General features: G+C 36.4%; 1 protein-coding gene across 3 annotated transcripts; it reads right to left on the reverse strand.

Annotated features, from left to right (window-relative positions):
* Positions 1 to 342: 342 nt before the first annotated feature.
* On the reverse strand, positions 343 to 24,448 carry LOC111325797 (uncharacterized). 3 transcript variants are annotated; one of them, XM_088758371.1, is made up of 29 exons: positions 24,198 to 24,444; positions 22,365 to 22,460; positions 22,093 to 22,174; positions 21,606 to 21,663; positions 20,793 to 20,864; positions 19,882 to 19,990; positions 18,938 to 18,997; positions 16,678 to 16,782; positions 12,029 to 12,089; positions 11,055 to 11,108; positions 10,853 to 10,927; positions 10,397 to 10,441; positions 10,182 to 10,228; positions 8,850 to 8,905; positions 8,610 to 8,700; positions 8,225 to 8,342; positions 7,947 to 8,058; positions 7,795 to 7,854; positions 7,441 to 7,468; positions 7,287 to 7,347; positions 6,273 to 6,365; positions 5,896 to 5,976; positions 5,632 to 5,715; positions 4,722 to 4,755; positions 4,483 to 4,542; positions 3,304 to 4,307; positions 2,161 to 2,689; positions 1,608 to 1,661; positions 343 to 1,059 (listed from the first exon to the last, which is right to left on the reverse strand). In XM_088758371.1, exons 1-29 carry the CDS (start codon positions 24,329 to 24,331, stop codon positions 974 to 976), a joined length of 3,549 nt encoding a protein of 1,182 aa, XP_088614497.1. In that variant the 5' UTR covers positions 24,332 to 24,444; the 3' UTR covers positions 343 to 973. The 3 variants fall into 3 exon arrangements, with proteins under 3 accessions (XP_088614497.1, XP_022785425.2, XP_088614498.1); XM_022929690.2 differs by lacking the exon at positions 18,938 to 18,997; XM_088758372.1 differs by lacking the exons at positions 343 to 1,059; positions 1,608 to 1,661 and having other exon boundaries at positions 2,573 to 2,709; positions 24,198 to 24,448.
* Positions 24,449 to 24,939: the final 491 nt, after the last annotated feature.

Raw genomic sequence — 24,939 nt, forward strand, 5'->3', positions numbered from 1 at the left:
TTACAAGAGCTTTCCTGCTGCCAAGAAAGACTCAATTGATAAGCCAGCTCTCCATAATGCGTTACTGACTCAAGAACAGCCAAAATGTGAAAAGATGCAATGATCCGCCACATTCTCAGAGGATGTCAGTGTTTCTCAGCAAGTTTTACAGCGGGGAACAAAGGAAGTAAGATTGTTGTGACAAAAAAGAAACTCATATAAGGATCCAGAGACGGTCAGTAACAGTTTGAAGGTTACTTGACAGTTGATTATTTTAACGGGACCGTAAAATGTCCCAGTTAAGGTTAAAAACAAAAATTCAATCTCTTGACTGCGTTGTCGCAATGAACTACGAGCAGAAGCGGCCCCTTCCCATCTTTTAGTTAAAATCCTTCACACGAATGAAACGAAATCAAGGATAAAATACAGGTCGGCGCCTCGCACACCTTCTTGACCCTCTCATTTCTAAAGTTCGAAGTATTGAGCTTTAAGCAAAGTACATAATATCATTTCCTGGCATTCTAGATAGGATATCCTTGCGAGCCAAAAGCTTTGTGCGGGAAGTGAATTTTGGTTGTATTCAACCAAACATTTCCATGCGTGCCCTTATAGTTGCAATAGATGCTCTCTCCACTACGCCATACGACTCTACGTAGAATTTTTATAAGGACGTGGTTAAGAACGAAATTACACCCGATATCTATCAGTCTACTGCACAAACGTGTAATATCCAAAGTATTTGTAGGGAAAATGAGCAGGTAGAGAATATCAATTACCCTAAGTTTCAACTCTTAAATTCACCTTCCCATTCACCAAAGGTTCAGTACAGCTATTTATCTACTGCAATCACTTGCTATTTCGTGTTGTTTCTTTGTTGATTTATTATTTCATTTCACTTGATTAAAATGTAATAGTTCGGAAAAAGTCCACACTATGGCCACTACTTCGTGTAAAGAAGCTGCTTAATCCAGTCAATGCTCAGTGGAAAATAATTCTACTCAAAGTCTATCAACTGGCCAACGACAGGGGAGTGTTGAGACTCGTGTGGCCGCGGGGAAGTGACATGACTTGCTACACTTCCTGAAAGATAGAAAAATTAAACAATAAGAACTCTTGTTAAGAAAGGCTATGCACACTTGACATCCAATTTTTGGTCGTGAAGAGAAAAATAACAAAACACTGAAGAACTGAAAACTAATGCAGAGGAAACAGAAGCTAACCTTAGGTCTAAAATAATACGTCGGATTTTGTACTTTTAACCGCCAATTCCGTTGTTTCATTTATCACTTAAAGTTTATTTCTGTTTCCTCCATGTGTACACTGCCTCGTAAGTTGTACAGTTATGAGAGGAACACGATTCCACGTCTCTTTGTTTATATACATTTCTTTGCTTAAACAGTTGAAACTCAAGTCGTGACATAAAGAGAAGCACGCTTTTTATACACGACAGGAAACACAGTGGTGGCGATAAACAAGTGGCAACTTATTTCTTGCTGACAATATTCTACCCTCACACCCCCCCCCCCTCAAAAAAAGAGGATAAAATCAGATTGTAACCATAAGGAACAAAATTGAAATAGTTAAAACGAAAGATTTTAAGTTTACCCTAATTGTCCTTTTAAGCTCACCTCGATATGAGAACGGAGACGGTAAATCATGGCGCCTTGATAAGTCTGTTTCGTCTGAAAGCAACAAAAAGAAAATCCACGTTATTGATCCAGACAAAGTTGACGTTTTTCAGTATTTATAAAAATGGAAAGCAACATTCTTACGCTGTGTGTTCATATCAAACCATAGACCAATCAGCTGCAAAATGAGTAAAAAAACCCTCAAATTTCAGTAGTAGGTTTGGGTCAGGATCTGAACCAGTGACTGATACTCGCTGGTGGCCACTGAATCTTTTTTTTTCCTGATTACTTTGGCTACCAAATTTTATTTTTAACCTAAATGAGGCATGTTTTCACGCAAGCTGGGCAGTTCAGGAAACTTAGTGCAAAAGTGATCAATTTTGTTCCAGCAAGTGATTCCACAACCTTATGCACTCCAGAGAGAGAGATGACTTACGGTCGATCAAATTCATATCATTTTAAATCCCTCTCAAAATTGATTAGAATACTAATCTAAGAGTACTTCTCCAAAGGTTTATGTGATCTACAGAGTAAGAAACGTTCCCTTTCTCACCTTGTAAGGTGAAACCCCCTAAACCTGAAAAGGTGTGTTTGGACGAAGAAATCTGACTGGCTCCGTCCGGCATACGCACAGAATTCAACAGAAGTGGCGTTGAAATGTTGTACGGCGAAGAACTGTGAACACCAGTCATCCCCGGAAGAATGGAACTTTTTTCTGCTAAATCATCCTCTACTTTGTGTGAGGTTCTCTCTGGAAGACTTGGTGTTGCTGTCTCCCATGGAATATCTTCAAAAAGCCCCTCAAACATACGAGGTGTTTCTTGGAGAAGGCTGAGAAATTCCCCGCCATTTTTCAGTCTAAGCGATGTTTGCACGGACAGATCTATATCTTTTGGAGAAGATGGCGAACCAGACAGGCTTGTTATGGGCTGCGGTGAGTTAAATGAAAAGTTAGCAAAGCCATTCTTGATACCATCCTCATCGGGTGTGCCCCTGCTGCTTGGAGTCAGCGGTGTCAGTAGAGCTGGCTCACTTGTACGACTATTACTTAGGTCTCCATCGGTGTTTGCTCCAGGGGTCACCTGAGAGTACAGATATTAAACTAAAAGAATTAGCAAAACAGAGAAATATCTATGGCTCAGGTAAACTCTGAGAGCATGGAAAAGCCCCCATGAATGATTCCCTCCTTTTCTAAAAATTCACCCCTCAGCTTCGCTTCCACTTTAATTTTCTGCGGGTCCTACGAACTTCCTGTTGTTTTCAGAGGGCATTCTTTTGTTCTAAGTACCTTGGGAAAATTCCCTTCCTAGATTTCACAGTGCCCTCCTATTTAGCGCAGCTTTAGGGATAACTTGTTTATTCCAATGGACTGTTACATTCGATTTCAAATACAAGAAATGTCAGTATGCGAAACTGACATACCAGATCGGTCAATTTAAGAGGAGAAAGTTTTCTCTCATTTGTACAAGTCATGGTACAAATAAGGGAAAACTACGAGCTAAGTGATCTGGGCATACATATTTGTTTAATAACGGAGCTCTTTTCATCAGTGGACCTGTTTGGCCGACGATTTCTGACAAATGATAGAGACCCTTATAAGAGAACACAGTTCTTTCAAACGCTGAGTGATTCTGCAACATAAGATGCTTATCAAGTTGTGTTGCCTTTGACCATAAATGTTATGTTGTCTAGTTACCTGTTGACTCTTTTGCGCTTGTTTTATCTGGTCCAGCCTAGAGGCAAATAACGACGAGTCAGGTGTTTGCCCCCGCCTTTCGTCCTGTTCACTTGTTGAGCTATCTGCTGCATGAGACTCAGACAGCCCTGACGGAGCTAAGCGTGGAGAACTCAACGAGAGCTGCGTCAATTTAATCTTGTTAAGTCTTTGAATCAGTGCAGAAGTATCAACTTCACTAGCTGACGACGGAACGTTTTGAAACGCGGTGTGTGTGACAATTGCCCCTAATTTGGTTGAGGCACGTGCGCCTGAAGTATTATGAGATTGGGATGTCCTCACCACCGACCTGGCTTTATCTGTGTTGAGTGGGATTTTTTCAGAGAATCTACTGAAAAATTCAATGCCATTAAACGATGAATTGCCGCTCTCTACAGGGGTTTCGTCAGGACTAAGATCTGTTCTTGGCGACGTAGCTTCCTCATGAACATCAACATCCAAATTTCCTCCTTGTGGGCGAAGCCAGAATTCAAGACTAGGAGATTGCCTCATAGATAGAGGCATCTCGTCCGACATTGCTGTGAGATGGGTGGTTGGGTGAGCAGGAGCAGCCTCGTTTTGTTGTTGTGGCATTTCCTGTGGGGGCGATTCCTCGAAGAGCGATTTTGTGACTGACTTTGGTGTAGGCTGAAACATGATGCGATTAAAACTTTCGTGCGCAGAAGTGCTGTAAGCGGGCTTATCACTAGAATGATTGAGAGACGAAAATGGTCGCAATGACGATGTATCAAGTTCAGGAGTTTTTTCGTGGACCAAAGAGGTCCTGAGTGGACTTGAGGAAATTTTGCCCTCAGAATACAGAAGACCACTAACATCTCGTGGAGGAATAACCCTTGACAGGCCTCCTCTAACAGGATTGGAAGTGGTTGTTTCAGTGGACTCGTCAAGAATGGCTTGGAGAAAGCGACCGGTCTTTGTCTCAGCATTTTGTCGAGTAAATGTTTCCACTTTTGCTCGCTTGTGACCTGTAAAAATCATGGATTCGTCAGAATGAAACAACCACTTTTTCAAAGAAAAAAAGTAGGTGTAAAGGGAAAGAGAATCATTTCACCAGCAAAAGAAATTGTTTTTAAGAGGTATTTAAACTAGCTGGAAAAGGGTGAAGAGTAAACACGCAGACAAAAGCAAAACTACTCTTACCATCGTCGGATTTAGCTGGAGTTCTAGGAATCCGATCTCGAGGTTGAAATGCGCCTTGTCCTGATATAAAAAATAAGGGCTATTACATTAGGCTACAAAACACTTCATTCAAGTAAAAGATCTTCTTTCCTCTTTTCATAACCCAAGATTGGTAGCAGTAAGCTTTGTTACTGTTTTATTTGCCCACACTTCTAACAACTATTAGGCACTAGTATACTAGAAAAGCCAGTCCATCTCACCTAGCGCACCTGCAGGATCCTCGAGTGCTTGAAGCTGCAACGGAGACCAGAGAATACCGCATTGTAAATACACGGAGATCTACCTAAAGTTGTCTTCTTACCTCGTTTGTGTTCTAAATCCTTCTTAAATTTTGGACCTATATAAGCGTAGGATCATATATGTCAAAAGTAAAACTAAACCATAACAAAGGATATCATGGATTATGTTCCCAGGACATATTTTGGACATCATAGACGAAAGTGAGCATGTGAAAATAAACAAACAACAATTTTAATGTTTTTGAATAAAGGATGACAGTTTCTAAAGAAACTGTTTGGGGCTGCGTCGGTGGGGGTAACGAAATAATTTAAATATATCAACAAAGTTGAAATGGTAAATTGGCCACCGTTACGATTATAAAAGCTGAGGTTTCGAGCGTTAGCCCTTCGTCGGAGCGAATAGCTAACGCTCCGACGAAGGGCTAACGCTCGAAACGTCAGCTTTTATAATCGTAACGGTGGCCGATCTACCATTTCAACTTTTTTGATATAAATTACTTAAATTTTAATGTATAGTCGGAAAAAATCCAAAGTACACATTATTTCTGTGTACACAAATATCACAGCCCTAGGGAGGGATTCATTCTCTTCCTTTCTTTATCTTTATCATGCATTATAGAAACTGGAACTGTTGCAGAACTACGAAGAAATAGGATCCATCAGACCAAACAATGCCTCCGACAACCTTACAAACACCTTGTCGAATTGCATTCCTCAAGCACCAATCCACAATGTTCCACCTTAACAGAAACTGAGAAGAGTCCAAGAAAATCTTGCTCGTGACGTGAAATTCGAGCACCGGTGATACTTAACCTCTGACTCTTGCTTTAGTAATAGATCAGGGCCCCGCTCATGTGAGAAGAGATCTTACCTGAGGGGAGGTGGCACGGGATGAACTGCTTGATGATGAAAGAGAGCTTGAGGTAGTTTCCTGTATAGCAACAGCATCCGCGATCTGAAAACAGAGTTACAATATGACAGGAGTTAAACCTTATAGCTCTAATTCAGTAAAACCCTATACAGCCAGGAATAGAGCAGTGGCCATTGAGACCTGGAGAAAACCATGAACGTACAATCTTTCATAGCTTTTCATTCATTTAAGTGCACATATGTGTTTAGAGTACAAGGTTGGTACCTGATCTGCCAAAATGTTCTGTACTTTAGGTTTCAGAGACTGGTGCTTTTCAACTTGCTTCGCTCTTGGAGTGAAATGTGACTGAAATTGAAACACATAGTTAAGACAATAAAAAGAATAGCAGATAACAAAAAAATAATTATTCTCGACAAATACAGTGTATTAAAGCTTGTCTGGATAATGACGAATTTCATCTAACTAAAATGAAGCTAACAAGCTCCCTATTACAGAGGTGTGAATTCGAGTCAGGGATAAAATTATCCTAAGATTGTTAGCTGTGTTGAGTAACTCTGCCTTGTATACCTGGAACCATATTATACAGAACAACATGACTGCAAAATTTGAACATATGCTCAAGCTTAATAGTGAACACCTACTGAGTAAGGCAGACTTTTCTCAACACATGGCTGAGAGGATGGCTTCTTTTTCTTTTCAGTTGATTGGAAGGTGACAGCTCTTGTGTTCAGGGTCTAAAGCAAAGAAAATAACAAAGAATCTTTCACTTTCAGACAAGTCTTCCTTAGAGAAGATTGATAGATGGCTGGATAAGGTTCTGTTGCTTATTACAGCTAAGGAAGTATACCAATAATCAGTGAGCTTCGTCTGACACAATTCTTAATTATGCAGTGTCAATTTACTAACAGTTTTTACTGCCACATTATAATTATTATGGAAACAAGACTAATACTTGTATTGTAGTCAGCTTGCCAAAGGTAATTATGAAGTAATTATTCAACAACTTTCATTGACCCTAATCAGAATGACTTCAGCTTCTTCAGTTTAATCTGTGTTTTGATGATTATCAGAACAATTGTACTTTTTTCAGCTCATTTTCAAACCTTAATGCTTCATTATCATAATCATTTGTCAAAGGGTGATAATGGAAAAAGAAAATGTACAGCATACTTCTCAGCTAATCAATCCCTGAGGCTCAGGGAAGAGGTGCTTTGACTGTTTGATTCTTGCATTTATGTTTCCAAAAGTTATTTGAAAATTTGTGTACATGACATTAAATTGATTGTAGGCAACAGAAACAGATGAAATCAGATATCAAATAGGAAAATAAGAAATCAAATATGGTTCTGATCTTTTGATTTCTGAATTTATTGAGCTTTCAATTCTTTCCATACTGAAAACCATTGTTTAATCTATGCAAAACATTGTGTTTTGGATCTTATACAGCTAACTGCACTATGGATAGAGAGGGTGCAGCACTAACATGCATTGCACTGCTCATTCAATTGAATACAGATGTAGTGGTACAAAATCTTCCTTAGTTTAGAAAATTTCAAACCAATTCAACTATCTCCAATCTATTAACATAAACTTTTCAACCAAAGAAGAAGTCAAACTACAGCAACAGTAAATGCACGAAGAAACAAAACCATTACTTCAGTGACATGGCAATACTGTATTGGCCGTGGAAGCCTAGAAGATTCCTCCTTTTTATTTCTGAAATAAATGAAATGTAATAACAGTAAGTAACACTGCCAGCTCAAATGTAACCTTTTAACAGAGTCTCATAAGTGAAGATCTGAAACATACCTGGGCTTAAAAAGAGATTCTTTTTCACCTGCAAAGAAGGATCCATATTCACATCAACTCCATTCAATTCAAGGTGATATTTATCATAATACCTTACATACATTTAAGGACTGAGAGGATAAGTGTGGAAAAGAATATTCTATGCAATATCTTTTCATTTTCTTTTAACTGTTTACAAAAAAGAGGAAAACCTTAATTGTCCTTTAACTGTTTTGTATGCCAAATGCTAATTTGTCGGGCAGATATAATAAATTCAATATGAGGTTTGCATGTAACTGACCAGAGATAATGTTCATCAAAGCTGGAAATCAACCTGGTCACTTGCCTTGATTTTACATGTTCATGTAGGCTTACCATACAACTGCTTTGTTCTGGCAGATTTGGTCCATGCTTGAATTACATCAGGTGTAGAAACTACAAACAAAATGAAGGGAGAAATGAGAGCATAAAACTAGTAAAGAAGAACAAAGTTTCCCATTTCATAAATTTGTGCTTGTTATATTTACCTGTTTCTGGTGAAAGCTTGAGACTGTCCTGAAAAGAGGTAATTCTCTGTGCCATTGGTGTGTCAGCAGGTGCAAAGGATACTGGAGGAGTAGGAGGAACTAGGCCAAGATTCTATCATTCATCACAAAATATATCAAAAGTGATTCAAATTTCAGAAATGGGGATTAAGTGTACACAATGACAACAGATTAACTTCAATTTAAACCTGACAGTGGAGGTGAAATATCGTGTTTTCATGTTATATCGGCTGGCCTACCCACATTCTCAACTAACTTACAAACACAACAGGTCCTTGTGATGCCTTGCTAGGTTTCTTCTCCAAACTCCTGTAACATTCTAACTTCAATTCCTTAATAGATTCCTTCATAGTCGGCATAGTTTCTTCTATAGATGCCCTAGGGAATAAAAAGCAACATGTACAGCCATATTAGAGGACTTTCAAGATTTTTTATGGTCATTGGAAATGTTATCTTTCCTTAATCCTTCCTTACATCATATCCCGCCTGCTTTACCATTAATTTCATCCTGAAGAATAAATCAATTCATAATTTGTCTTGATCTAACATACATGTCTTTATGTGCAATTATGATAATTTTTACAATGACTGTTTCTATTACAATGTACATGAGCAGTACAAAGATCTCCATCTATGATCCCTTACCTTAGTGCCTTAGCGTTGGAAAGATGTGCATTGTGGGAGTGAAATGCTGACCTCACTGTTGGACAGTAATCCTCTAAGCTGGGCAGAGGTTCTATGAAATAGCACAGCATTCCTTCAATTTAGTCAAAAAAGATAATGTATAAACCATACATTAACTTTGTCCACAAAATTTAGGCTTAATAGAAGACATGAAAGATAGTTAAAATTCAAAATTGGATTCTCACTTTTTAGAGAACAAACCTTGGTAAATCTGCTCCTTTATCTTACTAAGTGACAAATTCCAAAGTTGAATAAGACTGCATAGGGGAAAGAATTCAAAATAAATGCAGTGACGTCAAACACCAAGTGAGAGCTCTAAAGAGGCTGGTTAGCCTGGTTAGCTCAAGTGGTAGAATGCTGGACTGCCATGAGGGAGGTTGAGGGTTTGAGTCCCAGACCAGACCAACACTCAGGGTCTTGAAATAACTGAGGAGAATGTGCTACCTTTCTATCATATCAAGAAATGGATAGACATTCTAGTCGTTTTGGATAAGGATGAAAAAATCATAGGCCTTATCTCCTGTATCTTCTCTACACTGGTTAGAAGGGGGCATTAAAGAACCTACACACTTTTCACAGAGAGAAGAGAATGTAGCTCCCGGTGTTGTGTGGTCTGGCCTGTTTACTGAAATTGGGGTTGGGGATAGAGAAAGGTAATTTACCTAGTACAGTTGGGGACAGCCTTGTCCTATTGTAAATTTACCAGCCTTTGGCAAATTGTAAATAAAAACAAAAACAAAAAAGGTACAATTACAAAAGAAAGTGGTATTGCTGTCTTTGAGATCAGATAACTCAACACTAATCTCCAACAGGGTATCACTTTTAATAAAACAATTATTCCACTCGTGCTTGTTGAATATGAGATGATTATAGCCAACTCAGCACTATGTGCCTTGTTGGCTATCTATCATCTCATATCCAACGTGCACTCATGGAATAATTGTTAAATATTTGCTCTTCTCAAGGAGAGGGGTACAAGTATAAGGAACCTCCAATTACAACCTAACTGAGCACAAGCAAGCAGAGGAAAAATAATCTATACTGCTAAACATCAACTCAAATTTGGGACTCTGCTCAATGTTTACCCTTCTGCATTAACTTTTAACTATTTTTGGAATGCTGTTTTAAAAACTTAAAACATACTCCTCTCAAAAGATGTCAGCACTGAACACAAACTAACTCATGATATTGGTATAACCAATTAAACAACAAAACAGAAAAATAAAACTTTACAAAAAAAGTCAAACCACACTCATCAATGCTGTCTGAGCTAGAGACATCCACGCAAAACTATTATCAATCAGTTTTTTGCTGAACATACAACATTCAACTAACAAACCACTCATAACTGCTGAGGTTGTCAAAGTCTCAGTAAAATTTATGTCCATGACAGAACACCTTTAGGAGTACCTTTGTGCAGACAATCCTACTACTTAGTCAACTAGAACAGAACTTTACTGACTTGAAACTTTAATCAAAATATTGACATCTACTTAAACTACTGACAGTGTGACATATACTCACAACACTTACCTCAGAAGATTCACTTTTCCACCACAATAAGTGTCTTCAATATTTCTCTGTGGAAAAGTTGGATGTCACCATACATGAAAGAAAAAAATTAATGATCAATACCCTCATTGAGGAATCTCACACTGCTTCAGTTTTTGGAACACTGAAGAAAAACATCAAATAAGGAAAGTTAAAAAATGATTAAGAAATAGATGGCATGAGTTATCTTCTCAAACCTTCCTTATCTCCCTTTCAGAATCTCTCAGCAGCATATCTGGAACCTGGCAAGATTAATAAAGAGCCATAATAATTATTGATTCCATAGTCATTAAAACAACTGAGATATTTTACAAGGGTCCTTTGCAACCAACAATCTGGATTTGGCATCAATAGTGTTTTAAAATACAAGTTATATTTGACATAGTACTTCATGAGCCTCAAGAATCAAATAAGCAAACACTGCAGCTTAAAAACTAGAGATATGTACTCCCTGAATTAAGATCTACATACCCCATGGCTAAATTCGACAAATGTGATGGAGTTAAAGCATGTGTGATGCCTTGGAAAACAAGTGGCAGCAATTCCATCTACCCACATATAATTACCCATACAAAATGGACAACATTAATTTTGGACAAAATTTTACAACAGTATTCCTACAAATCCAGCAACTGAGATACATATTCACTCACTCTTGGTTCTACATCTGACACATCAATGTGGTACTTATTTGCTTCACCCATGAGCACTGTGTCCACTATCTTTCTCTGTTCGAAAGGGTAAAGAGAAATAATCATTCTAATGAAAACAAAAATATTACGATCGATCTTCAAAACAGCTATTAACTAGTGACACATGTATTTTGAGTTTTTGCTGAGAATTTTATGTGCATACCTGGGGTTCTTGCATAGAGTGGAATTCTGCAATTCCAGTCCACAAGTCACGAACCTGCCGATAAAACATGGTATACAAACAAGTTTTTGAACTAACTTGCAACAAAGAAACAGACTTATCAGCTATGGTAGATAAAGTAACCAGCAAATTGGCTTCAGATTTTTCCACCTTTAGTAACTGATTTATCACTACTTCTTTAAACCAGTGAAATAGGTTCTTAAAAGCAAACCCTTGAATGAATGAATAACTTTATTAACGCGTCAATCGTTCTAGGTTTTACAAGTAAAAACTAATGTAGGGGACACCTACTACAATAAAAAGAAATTGGATCTGTCAAAGCAGCTGATGGCTTAAGATGGCTCAAAATTATTTGCAAGTTCTAAAATCAATTCTTTCATGAATTGTTACTGCCACTCTCTAAAACTTGTCTTAAAACACTTCCCTATTAAATCTCGGCAGATTGAGATTTTTCTTTGTTGTGTAAAGTTTCCAGCTTCTTACTGGCACTCTCAATCTTAGCTTAAAGGGCTTTCAACTCATTAAAATTAGGCTATCCACATTCATCTCTCTACAAAGGGTGTCACTGGTTGAGCCACCTAGTTGTCTAAAACTTCAGGTGGTTCTTCACCTTGAAGCACGCTCATGACAGGATACATGACTGTGCAATTCTCCATAATTATTTCAAGGTTTAATTTTCCCGTCATGTTTGTGAGCATACAATCAAAAGGGATCAACTTGATTTTCAAAAAAAATGACTGATTATGGAAAATCTCCATGGTTAATCCTTTATTTGATTGATGATTATAAACCCACATCTGAGCAGATGCATAATAGAACCACTAACAAAAAAGATTTGTTAAAGACAGAGTGGGCTTTGGACAACTGAACTGCAGCTGCAAGGCCTGCTTACTGACAGTACATATTTCATGTAGTTTACCATCATTTAATCATGAAAAAAAGAAAGCACTACCAACCTTTTGTAAATATTGAGTCCTTTTGAGTGCTTCAACATCTTCCCGGTAATCAGTCCTTATACTGAAAACAAAAGTATAAACTGTTTTAACAAACCTTCATGAACTATTATTGTTATGGAATTATTTGTATAAACTTACTCCTGATATTTCAACCACTGTCTTAACCATGCTTAAAATCATTGTTTGGATTTTGGTAATTTTAAGCCTTGCTCAGCAACCTATCCAAAAACCTACAATGTTGCAAATTCTCCTTCTTCAGAAGGGATGATTTCATACAATCATAATACTTTTTAATGTTGCAGAGAAAAATTACAATTTTGGGATACTTTTGGGAGCATACTTCTACATTAAATTTCTCATAATAATGTTTGTAACCCCTTCTGTTAATGCTGAATGTTACCCTTTCTGAGAGAAGTTGCACAATATTTTTCTATTAGATTGACACCTCCATGATTAGACTGAGTGCCTTTAGGTAGAAAATTATAGTTAGTGTTTCAATTCAGGACAAGACCCCATGAAATTAAGATCATTTTTAACTCGTGAATTGCGTGTGCGCAAGAGCAAGTTGTAGGTATGATATGATGAATGGCGCTCGCTCACTCGCTCAGTCGATTCCTGTAAACTTTTTCTATTTTAGGCTTTTGAATGCATTTGATAGTTTTTGGCGAGTGATAAACAAACAAAATGGCGACCTTTGTTGCTAAGAATAGTGTTGGGGTGAAAAAGAAGCCAATGATAATCTTGAAAGAGTAAAAAAGTATACGTTTCTCATTTGTGAATTAATTAAAGTTTGCCCAATCTCCGAATACACTTTTATCTCTTGCAGCGTATATTTCATTTATAGCATCAATACTTCTATTTTTAAATGTATACATCCAGGAAAATGATTATTGTGTCTGAAAAAGAAAAAAAAGAAAAGAAAGAAAGGAAGTTAAGCAAAACGCAAAATACACTTGATGACGGTGGATTCGAACTACCTACATCGCCAAACTGAAATTGTCAACTACTCAATGCTTTTTACCGCAAGGCCCCCAAAACATCTTGTTACTTAAATGTGAAACTTTATCTAAGTATAAATTTTACATTTAAAACGCTGATCTTTTGGTAATTTCAACCGTGGGCTCAAACGACTCGAGTCGCTGCTCGCCGATAGTCTGATTTTTAAGTGTTGCTCACGGCCAACTGCTCGTAAAGTGACTTAAACGTTTGAGGCTTGTTTGGTATTCCTGGAGCTGTATCGATGTTGGAAAGTGGTTCAAAAGTGGGAACTGCAGTGAAAGAAGCTCAAGCATAAGTTCAATCAATTGATATGCTGTTTCTTCAATGGTGTAACTCACACTGTGTATGTGTATGTTATTAGTGCACTGTTAAGTTTGTATGCTTCCAGATACCTTAAATTAAGGATTTTTTTCTTAAAAATGCGTCCTGGAGTGAGGAACAGGAAGTTCTAAAGATGAGGATTGATATCACTCAAATTGAGTAATTATCAGTTCTCAAAACAAGGAATATGCACTGACAGTGAGTGACAAATACTGCCTAAAACTGATAATAGAGTCCTTACTTTAAGGTGACTAAAGTTTCTCATAGCAAGACCTATTTTTTTCAAAATGAGTAAGTAAAGATCTCAAAAGAGAGCACTTACTTCTCAAAGATTGTTAAATAATACATCATCCCTATGTCCTTGAGACAAGGATCTTAACTCCAGGAAGTGGTTCTTTCTATCAATATTTTGTGCCGATACACAGGTTAGCCAGGCCATACTACAAACTCAACAACAACTTTTAATCTGACATAATAAACCCAAATTGTGCTTTCTTTAAAATGTTTTACATTATTTTGAACTTAAGATACATGCACAGCAGCAAGTTTTATTTTGAAGCAAGACTTTAGTTACACCTCACTTCATTTGATGTATATTAAATTAACAGCAAAGTGACATGGCTTTATACCTAACACCAATTCTTCAAGAAATGGCACAGCTATATGTTAACTTAATATGCTGAAATTTTAACTGTTCAATAAAAATCTTTATGCAGATTTACCAATACTAAAATAAACAGTATATAGTGGCTTTGTGACAAACACAAATTCCTCAAGGAATATGTATAGTAGCCTTTCCTTTGAATCATACTCTTTCTCTTTGTCAAAAATTTTGCTACAGATTTGCCTGTACTTGTCGTATAGGCTTTACACCTAGGACATATTCTTCAAGAAATTGATACAGCAACTTTTCTTTTGAATCATATTGAAGATTAAAACAATAATAAGCTGACAACAATCCCTTTACAAGGATGAATATCCTTGCTGGTGTATGACCATAATTACTTCTGTCAACAAGTGGTTTATATTTAGTTTGAAATTCTTTACTCTGGTTCAGTAATTTTTTTGTATAATAATCACATGATTGTAAGTAAAAATTATAAATTGTAGCAGTTTACATTCCATGCTTATTCTTCTGGAAGTTATAAATTTATGATTTATTTTGACAACCACTTTGATCGTCATTTAAAATTAAAAATTATTTTTTGTGAATTACATGCAACAAGGATATTCCTAATGCTTTATATTTAGGGTAAACTAGGAACACTCAAAACTGTGGTCTTGTTTCATGAAGAATCGCAGATATTGAGTGTGTTGAAAGAAAAATTAATGTAAAAAAGCTTTTTAAATTATAATTGTTATATTTCCTTGGGAATTTGACAAGCACAATTCCACAGATATTTCTGAAATTTTGGCAAGCATTTATCATAAATCTAGTTGGAAGAACCTTTACATAGATAGATAGATAGATAGATAGATAGATAGATACATACATACATACATACATACATACATACATACATACATAAATACATAGGTTAATTGACCACTCCCCATAGGGGCTTTTCAGGGCCAACACCCACCCATCCCACCCAGGGGAGGACATCCACCACACAGTAATCTCGTGTATGAGAAATTAACGTCTCCTACCCCAAACCCTGCAGAAGACGGTTTATTCTTCCTTATCCGAGAAGACTAGAATATCTATCCATTTCTTGATTACAGAAAGGTAGAAAATTCTCCTCACTTATTTTAAGACCATGAGTATTGATTTCTACATAGAATGAATACTTGCTAAAAGCAAGCATTTGAGATATTTATTCAACAGTGGAAATACCCTTAAAATGAGAATTCAAAGTCAATTCTTAAAACAAGGAATGTAAATCTTATTTTTAATGGTGGTATTCTTAAACTGAGGAACTTTCACTGGAGAGTATAAAATTCTTAAAAGCAGAAATCTTGATCCTTACATTTCAAGGAATTGACTCTCAAAATAAGGAAAAAATCCTTGTTTTGAGTATCCACTGACTAACAGTAAGAATTCCGAAAAACATAAAATTTAGAATGGTGCGAACATCCTTGTACTTGTTTTTTCATCCTCGTGCCAATAATTATCTCAGAAGTGCGAAACAGGCTTCAAGGGCAGTACTCAGTTGGAACACAAGCATAGGCATAAACGTAACAAGCTAATGTGCAGGTGGGCTCAGCTGCAACATAAACATGAGTACAAGCACTCAGTCGATGTTATGTTAAATCTTTAGGGACATGGTTGGTATAAGCAGTATAGTGCTTGCTGATTGCCTGAAAGTCTTTCGCTTATGTTTATCCTTACGCTTATGCCAACCAAGTCTTAACTAGACAGCTTAAGGTTAGCATAAAAAGAAGGCAACGTTTTGATAATCTTATGCATATATGCTTATCCTTATGTCCGTGCGTTTCATCCAGCGCATAAGATTTTACATGCCTCTCCCATCCCTATGCTTGCATCGCAAGTAAAATAATGCTGAGCTCAATATTGGAACAATAGTTTTATGATAAACAAAACAGCACCCTTTTGAACTTTCATTCCACAAACCTTTACAGTAAAATCTGGAACAGTGATTGTCTTGCACCAAATCCTAATCAAGCCATATTTTCTGTCTTTGAGGCCTAATTTAGTTTCACATCATATTCCTCATAATGCTCATTTACCAGTCTAACGATTCATACCTTAGTATGGAAATCAAACACCCATTTCTATTGACGACACAAATTACATTGGCTTATCCAATTCACGAGTTGGCTCACAGAGCCTTTGATTGGAATAGAAGACAAGTTTAGACCATAATTCTGGATATAGCAATGAAGACCCATGAATGTTGGTAAGCAGTAACTTAATTTGTGATTATGTTACGAAGTTGTGATTCAAAGCCTAAGTTATCACTAGTTTTAACCTTTCTTTTGGTTATTTTAATGTGGGCTTGTTTCCAAAATTGAGATTATTCTTAAAGCTATGATCTCACAATACTAGTTAATAGATAATTTCTTCATGTAATTATTTCAGTTGATGGCTTCAATATAAGAATGCCCAAGGAATAGGAAAAGGAATAAAAAAAGAAAGATACTATATTTGTTTGGTGTCTATCGCCTACACGTGTATCAACCTGGGGAAACAACATTTAATTCTAACTTGAAAAGAAACATTAACAATGTTCAAATGATAAACACATCATAAGAAACTCTAACAACAAACCACATTGCACTAATTACTGGTAATTTAAGATACAGAAAGTAAAAGCACATGACTTTTGTGGAATCAGCAGATTGTCAAAATGAATTTTAAGTCCTACCCAACACTTTTCCCTCTTGTTCCAATAACCCCATCCAGTTCCAAGATATGCCGTTCAAGATCACGCTTCTTTTTAACCAAAATTCTGAATTCTTTGGTTGACTCCCTGGTAAAATAATTATAAGAGGCAAAATAGATTAGTTACCCCACTAGATAAATTAATAAAAGTACAGTATTGTTGACAATCTTTCCCTAAGGAGAGTCATATCAAAGGATACAAGCCAAGTTATGGTATACATGCAGTTGCGGTAGTTACTAAAACATGGAACCACCCAAAACAATCCAAAACCACCCAAAACATTCTCATTCTAAAATTAGACATTGCTCATTTTTAGCGTCACGCAGAATTTTAGTCATATCCTGCATGTAATGTTTTTAGGGTGTTTTTTTGCTGTTCACACCCTTGTTGAAACGTGATCTGTATTACAATGATCAGGTATAAAATAAGTTCCTTCACCATCTTGTTCATACTCCCTGACAAAGTCTGTGTTATCAGACAAAACCGGTAGGCGAAAATAAAGAAGTTGACAAGATCTGTTGTTGTGTGCTGCTCACTAGTGTATATTTAAAAAAATAAAAAATAAAAAAACAAATAAAAAAACAAAACAAAAAATTTTAAGAATGTGGTCACCATTCTACATCACTCCAAGGACAAAAACAGGTGGAGCAAAACGTTTTTTGGATCACTTTCTGAAATTGCTTAGAAACCAGGCTCAACTCAGTAGCCAAGCCTACTTGCCCAGGCCTTTACATGACCATTTTCATTTTGGGTGGTTTTTAGGTGGTTTTGGGTGGTTTTGGATGGTTTTGGGTGGTTCCATTTTTTAGTAACTACCATACAGTTGCTTGTTTCTACTTGGATGAAAGTGGTACAATGCCTCTAATTAATTTTGTGCTTCACATCAAACCAAATCAAATTCATTTTGCTACATGTGAGTCTTTTAAAGTCATTGATATTTTTAACTTAGTAAAGTTAGGCATGGAGTGACAAAGTGTGACAAACAATTCTAAAATAAGCTTTGATTACATAAGTACAGCCAGAAATGTGATCTATGTGTAACCCTTTGTTGTTAGAGTATCCGTGAAAATATTCCTACTACGTGTCGTATGGAATATGGAAACTTGTTCATGCTTTCTGTCTAAAAACACATAGGAACACTAGTTCCGCAGGATGTACGTAAGTGTCCTCCCATATCTGTGAAATTGCAGAGTAAGTGTCCTCCCATATCTGTGAAATTGCGTATATGTGGTAATTAATTTGTTTATTCCAAGGGAAACTCGTATTATCTTCTGCATTTTGTATCATGTATGATTTAGCTACCATTATGCACATAAGAACCTTGATTCAAGCAATAATTAGATTCAGTTGATTGTAAAGCAGTTGAGTGTCCTGCACCCCGTGTGCGAGCTCGCATTAAACCCAACGTTTGCCTAACCATCGAAACAGTGAAACAAATATAAAAGCGAAACAGCGAAACAAATATAACCATCAAGCAGCTCTCCTCATTAGCCTACAAATCAAAGGCACTTTTAAATTTGAACTTTAATTCTATTTCTCCACAGACAGTGAACTTTGAGGATCCCAATTTTAAATATTTTTAGATCTTCTAATTTTGATAGGCTACTTTAATTATTTTATTTTTATTACTACATTTCATTTTATTCCATTTTACGCATGACCCCACAAGTCACTTTAACAATTAACGTGTTTAAATAAAGTCTTTGTATTATAATGTAACAGCTTGATGCTAACCGACCCTCAGCCGAAATTATACTACACTGGTGGCAGCGGTGGGATAGAAGATCCAAGTCTTTGCAGAACCCGAAGTTTGGAAACACAGCCACAAGGATTAGCGTGCGAGAATGTAAAATATTTAAAAAATATACATTAATAATTTATCGTAATTTCAAAAATATTATTGGAAAGCTCCAAAAAAGAAAATACAATAATTGTAAAATGTTCTAAAGTTTGGCCAGTTGGTCGTTTAAAAACCCAAAGATCTCCAAAATCAATTCAAGGATTTAAGATTTCCAATGTTAATCAGACTAAACACAAGGACCTGAAAATTTCTTGCAATTGTGTCTATATTGGATGATTGACAAATCCCAGCTTCTGACTGTTCTAGAGAAACATGGTAAAACTGCATTGTTGTTTTGTGTGTTAGCATTAATTTCTCCCTATTTTCTCACTGCTTTTTAATACTAATCATTATCTAATGCATGATAATTAACTAAAATAAATTACGTGTCAATGTACATACATGGCAAATTCTTTCCAGTGATTTTCTACTTCTACTGCATGTTGTGCAAACTCTATGAATCTAGTAATAAAACAATGAAACATCAACAAGATCCTTCACCACAATATTTCCTGTTTCAACCAATAAAATTAGACATCAAGACATTTTAACTGATTATTGAAAAAGTTTTATGGACACTCTGGGCTCTACATCACTCTACATGTTTCAAATACATGTACTTTACAAACTTTAAGGTTAAAAGGATTTTACATTTATACAGCACTGAAGCCAACAACACTATGCTCATTTTACCATCAAAATTAGTTTTTGCTAGGTGTTAGTTGTTTGTTACCAGCAACATGGCAAACAACTATTTGTACATAAACCATAAACTCCTTTTGTAAATATGCACCATATACTCATGCAGAAGGCCACAACAACAAATGAAGTGTTACTGTTTGTCTGACAAATGTAATTAGTGTCAACAGCATTCTGCAGGGTTGAGGTTTTTGGATAATCACAGTTGTTGTAAACTTAACCACACTCACAAGTTCAAGTCCACTGCCCTTTTGCCTCATGTCAATGGTCAATCTGAAAAATTTGCTACTGCCATACAAAACAAGGCATTTGCCCTGTTTTCAAGTTAGATACTACACTTCATTCACTCTTAGTTCAGCAAAGACAAGCTGTTGAACAGTTGAGCAAAATGTTTGATGAGATAATGAGTAATCAGTCAAACTCATCGTGTGGTGAAGACTAGCAGTGTGAAGACAAAACACAGTCATCCACATCAAAGTGGCTACGATGTGAGACAAAACATGATACTTGTCTTGAATCCATTGTATTTCACCAGCATGAATAATCACATCTTTCTTAACAGATTTTAGAATTGTTGTGATTGTACCCAAACATAATTATGTAAATTGTTTGCAAATATAAAATTATGAAAACTTGAGAAGATTTACCTTTTCTTTAAAACAATGAAGTGGGCCTCCAGTGATTTAGACATCACATGGGTAAAAGAATGGTTATGAACAGTCTTTGTTGGAAAAGTAGGAATGCTGATAATTTTACCTGTTTGAAACCAATCAGGGGGGAGAAATTATAAATTGAAGGACATAATTCTTCCACACAGGAAAATTGGCAAGTGGTGAAACCTGACTCCGACAGTTGTGTTACAAATGGCAAGGACTGACAACAAAAGCAATGAATTACAATGTGCACTGGGGCTATACTATAGCTTGACAAACAAAAAATCTTATGGTATACAGAGAAGAAAATTTTCATCCCAACAAAGTTTGATTTCTTTACTTAAACTAAATGTTCCACCATACATGTACTAAGTAGAAATAAAATATTACTTGATTTGAGAAAATCTTGGATCACAAAAATGTTTGAATTCTTAATTTCCCCAAATGAAAAAACAAATAAATGAGCTACTTGCTCATTAAAGTCCAACACTTTCCCAAGAACATCTATGAAACCACAGGGCAGATAAATCTGAAATGCTTGTTGGCTATCAAAAGAGACATCATTCAGCACAACCATGTTTTAAATCTCAACATCTTTATAAGAGATTCTTTTTGTGAGTTTTCATTTTGTAATTAAGTAGTAGGGAACTTGCTGGGGTATGTGCCTGGCTTGGCACTAGGAAAAGGAGGTTGCACACTCAATTAAATGACTTACTTCTCCCACAAGACCAAATGAAATTGTTACATCAATATGTCAATCTCTCTATCAACTGAGTAACCCATTTGTATTCTGCTCTTCATGTTTGCTGTATGTTGTTTGTGGTGTGAAGTTTGCTCAAAGTATTAAAGTAAATACAGCAATCATACCTGTTTAAATTGTATACAAGTCTTACTAATAAACTCACCATGAGCACGCTGCATAACTTTTGTCAAAACATACAGAGAAAAATGATGAAGGAATGAGTAGAAACGATCTCCTGTAATATTAAAAAACCATAACACGTCATGTGAAGTATGTAACAATTTGAATATCTCTTTGATACATAACACAGTGCTAAGAAAAAGATTACCACAAACAAATTGAAATACAAAACACACTTATTTGTATCTCAAGACAGTGAGTAAAATACTGTACCGTAATGAGAAGGTCATCGCTATAAATTCAGAACTTATGAACACCAGAAATATTCATGGAATGTTTTTGCCTTGAAAGGTAAAGTTAAAGTCTGTTTACAAGCCAAGTAGCTTATAAGACTAGCAGTTAACTCTGGTTTCAGTAACATGAAGTGACTAAGAGTATTTCTACTCCCCCCTGGATGGGATGCTAGTCCATTGCAGGGTTACCCCCAGCATTAAATTTGCCAGTCTCATTTTAAACACCTGTGTGAAGAGAGGCACTAAGGCAGTAAAGTGTCTTCCTTAAGAACACAACACAATTTTTCTGGCCAGGGCTTGAACACAGACCACTTGATCTAAGGTTGAGCGTGCTGACCATGACGCCACTGCATCCCCTTTGAAAGGTATAATACTCCCTATCTGCTTTTGGATTAGTGGTTTGCTCACATGTTCTGATCTCCAATCTGGAGATAAACATTGCAGGCACACACGCAGGTGCTCATGGCTTTCTGAGTTTGGTAGTAAAAGCCAATAATGACTACTCAACAACTGAATCATCTGATACAGAAACTAGATTTGTATTAACATGTACAGTCATGTACCTCCAGGAGAATGGAAAAGTGATTGGACTATCCTTGGTAATCTTGCTTCTGGATCTTCCTTTGAATTGTACCAAAACAAAAGTATCTAATTTTATTTATACTTACAAGTCATGTTTTATTGGTTTCGTGTGAAAATTTGAAAATGACTCATTACTCATGACTCATTCTTATATTCTTAACATAAGAATCACACATGGGGAATCCTACTTTGGCTTGATATTTTAACTTAATGGGGTTTTGACTTCATGATTTAGACTGAAAGTGTGTCTGACTTTACAAGAAATCTGTCAGTCACACAGACATTCATCATGTTTCATACTGTATGATCATTTTTATTTGATAATAAAGAAGGTAATTGAGAAGCTTTTCACTAATCAGTGAGTTTTTTGTTTCTAGAATATCCATTATCGCTTTTAGAGGAAATCATTCATGCTCACTTTTCACTATTAATTACCAGTCAATTCCAATAGAGGGTGTATTACTGTACCTTCTGTATTCTAGATACCCAGTTAAAACAAACTTTCCTAAATTGCTGTTCAAGGATCTTGTCACGGACTGGCCAACAATCCCTTTGCAAAAGTAATGAACATAAATGATTAAAGATAAAAAGAAAGACTCTTACAGGTATGACCACCAAAGACACATAGTTCCTGTGATGAATCACCTATTGCCACCAATCTATCTCAGAATAAAAACAACTGTTAATTAAAATTGGGTTATTATGGTATCAAAGGCATTAGGCATTTAAGATATGTTTACCTGAATTCTTCGTATGCCAACTGTGGATAAAGTCTTGTAAAAAGAAAATGCATAACCACCTCCATGGCTTTCTTGTTGGGTAATACAAACATATCACTGAAAAATGTATCTCAAGTCAGAGCTTTGATTGAATGGATAAACAAGATTATATGGGTTATTAACCAAGCATGAGGTCAAGATGGCTGGATATTGGCTGAGTTCTTTTTTGTATTTTTATAGACTGAGACAAAGTCAAGGTCTCTAAAAATGTGAAAAAAAAAAACTTGGTTAATATCCAGCCATGTTGACCTGACAAGCTTGGTTAATAAAGGAATTATTATATTGCACAAAGATTTTGCTTTAATGAGAATTAGGAATGACTTGTTTAGTTCGAGAGCCTGGAAAGAAAGCCAACTGTGTTCGTAGCACAACAAAGTCATGAGAGTAGCTTCTGTTTTCATTGTTTTGACTATCTTCTGCCACTTTTTGCTTTTCTATCACTGAAATTGTCCAAGAATTACGAACATAGTCCTAATTCGATTTTTTTTTTTCATGCAAAGGATCGATGTGGGCAATCCTGAGCAGGCAAGATGGGTTCATTTTGCCTGCTTGGGTAGCCAATCAGAACACAGGATGCACTTTATCTTGCCCATGGGCACTGCGAGCATTGTAATTAACTACAGATATTACACCTTGTGACATGTGCAAAACAACTAAAATATAAACTATATTGTCATAAAGAAATGGTTGATCAGGCGTTTTCATAACTTTTTCCATAAGTGGCTGCTGATGGTGTAATAGTCTACTAGGTAAAACCCAAACAAAAGAGCCTGCTTGCATGCTAAACAGATGGCAGTGAGAGATCTCACAGGTGGTGGTAGACTGCTGGTAATGGCTTTTAATTGAAACCCCTGTTGATGCAATGGGGTTTGTAGTTATAGAATCTTTTAATTGGGTGCAGAATCTATAGTACTCAAAAGTACATGGTGTCTATTTCTGATAAACAGAGTATTGAATTCATGCTCAAGCCAAAGTCACATTTCACTTTGATAAATAGCATTGGCTGTATGTATAGTAACATTGCAGGAAAAAAACTGAGCCAAAATACATAGTCAATCTCTGATCAACACCAACCAATGTAAATGCTGCATTAAAAGCAAGGAGATGGCGACACCCAGGTCTGGTCAACAAGGATTGCCAGGAGTTATGAACCATAATAAAAAGTTACAAAATTACATGTGAGTACCCGTATATAAAGCATACACAAGAAGTTCTTCTCTCAAAGACAGCTCATGACATTAATTTTCTAATGGACAGCTGTTTTAATCCTTTTAAGCCTACATACTGTGTTCTCTTAGGGCTGGTGGGTAAATTATTTTCCATGCACGGTAGAAATATTGTATTCACAACATAGACGAAAAGAATGTCTGTAAGAGAACCATTCAGCTCTTCATTAACATCACGCAGTTAATGTTCTCCCTTCATGTAAACCCCTCTATCATTTCATTGTAGTCATTTCCAAACTAAGCAGACCAGCTAAAACCACGTTGAAACAGTTCGCATGATTTTCTCTAATATAATTTTAAGACACTCTGATTGTCGCTCTTATCTCGTATTCAAAAGCTATTCAATTATGATCAGTTTTCAAGGCATCATTGTAATCTAGGACTGATTTCAAAACAAGATCTGTTAACTCTGTGCAAGAGATCTTGCTTAGATGATCAGAGAACGAAGCTATCCTTCTTTACAGCTTAATACTGTTGCATCTTAATCGATGATTCTAATCGTCCATAATAACTGCCTTACAGGTTGATTAATTGATATAGTGAAAATAAAAATACACATTCAACTGACCGATTAAACACCACTCTGTATTTGGACTCCATTTCTTCAGGGTTGAAATCCAACAGCAGCAAGTTGGTGAAAGTGATCTCGCGTATATCCAAATGGTTTGGCATGATTCCTACGGGTTTACTCGATTCAGCCATGAATCTATTGTAAACCACATATAATGAAGTGAAAGAGGACCAATTAAAAAAGAATTTTCAATCAAACAAGGAAACCGACAAAAATATTTGATCGGTTCGCGCCACAAAACTAAAGGAATGTCCCCAGTCCCCAATTTTAATGACAGTGTTCCGCCAAAAGCCTGGAAACAACTGTCCAAAATGGCCGCTACACAATTGCATAATCTTGTTTCGTCTTTTTCTCGTGGAATCACCAGAAATATTACTTGTAAAGGTATTCTTACAAACAAAAATATGTCGCCAAGACTCCTGGGATTTCATTCGTCGCGTTTTTTAAGTGAAGACGGAAAAAACACTGAAAAAGGTGAAGATTCTCAAGTACAAGAGGACAACGACCAGATGATCAAGGGTCCGACCGAGGAAGATCCCTATACTCCGTTTCCAGACGATATCAACCCCATAACAGGAGAAAGAGGAGGACCGAAAGGACCAGAACCAACCAGATACGGAGACTGGGAGAGAAAGGGACGTTGCATAGACTTTTAATGTTTCACTTCTTGACAAAACGGCGCTTCTGTGGAATTACTTTTAGTAATACTGTGCGAACTGTAGACCGTGACATATTTCTG

The sequence above is a fragment of the Stylophora pistillata genome, chromosome 4 (genome assembly GCF_964205215.1).
Source record: "Stylophora pistillata chromosome 4, jaStyPist1.2, whole genome shotgun sequence".
NCBI classification, from domain to species: domain Eukaryota; kingdom Metazoa; phylum Cnidaria; class Anthozoa; order Scleractinia; family Pocilloporidae; genus Stylophora; species Stylophora pistillata.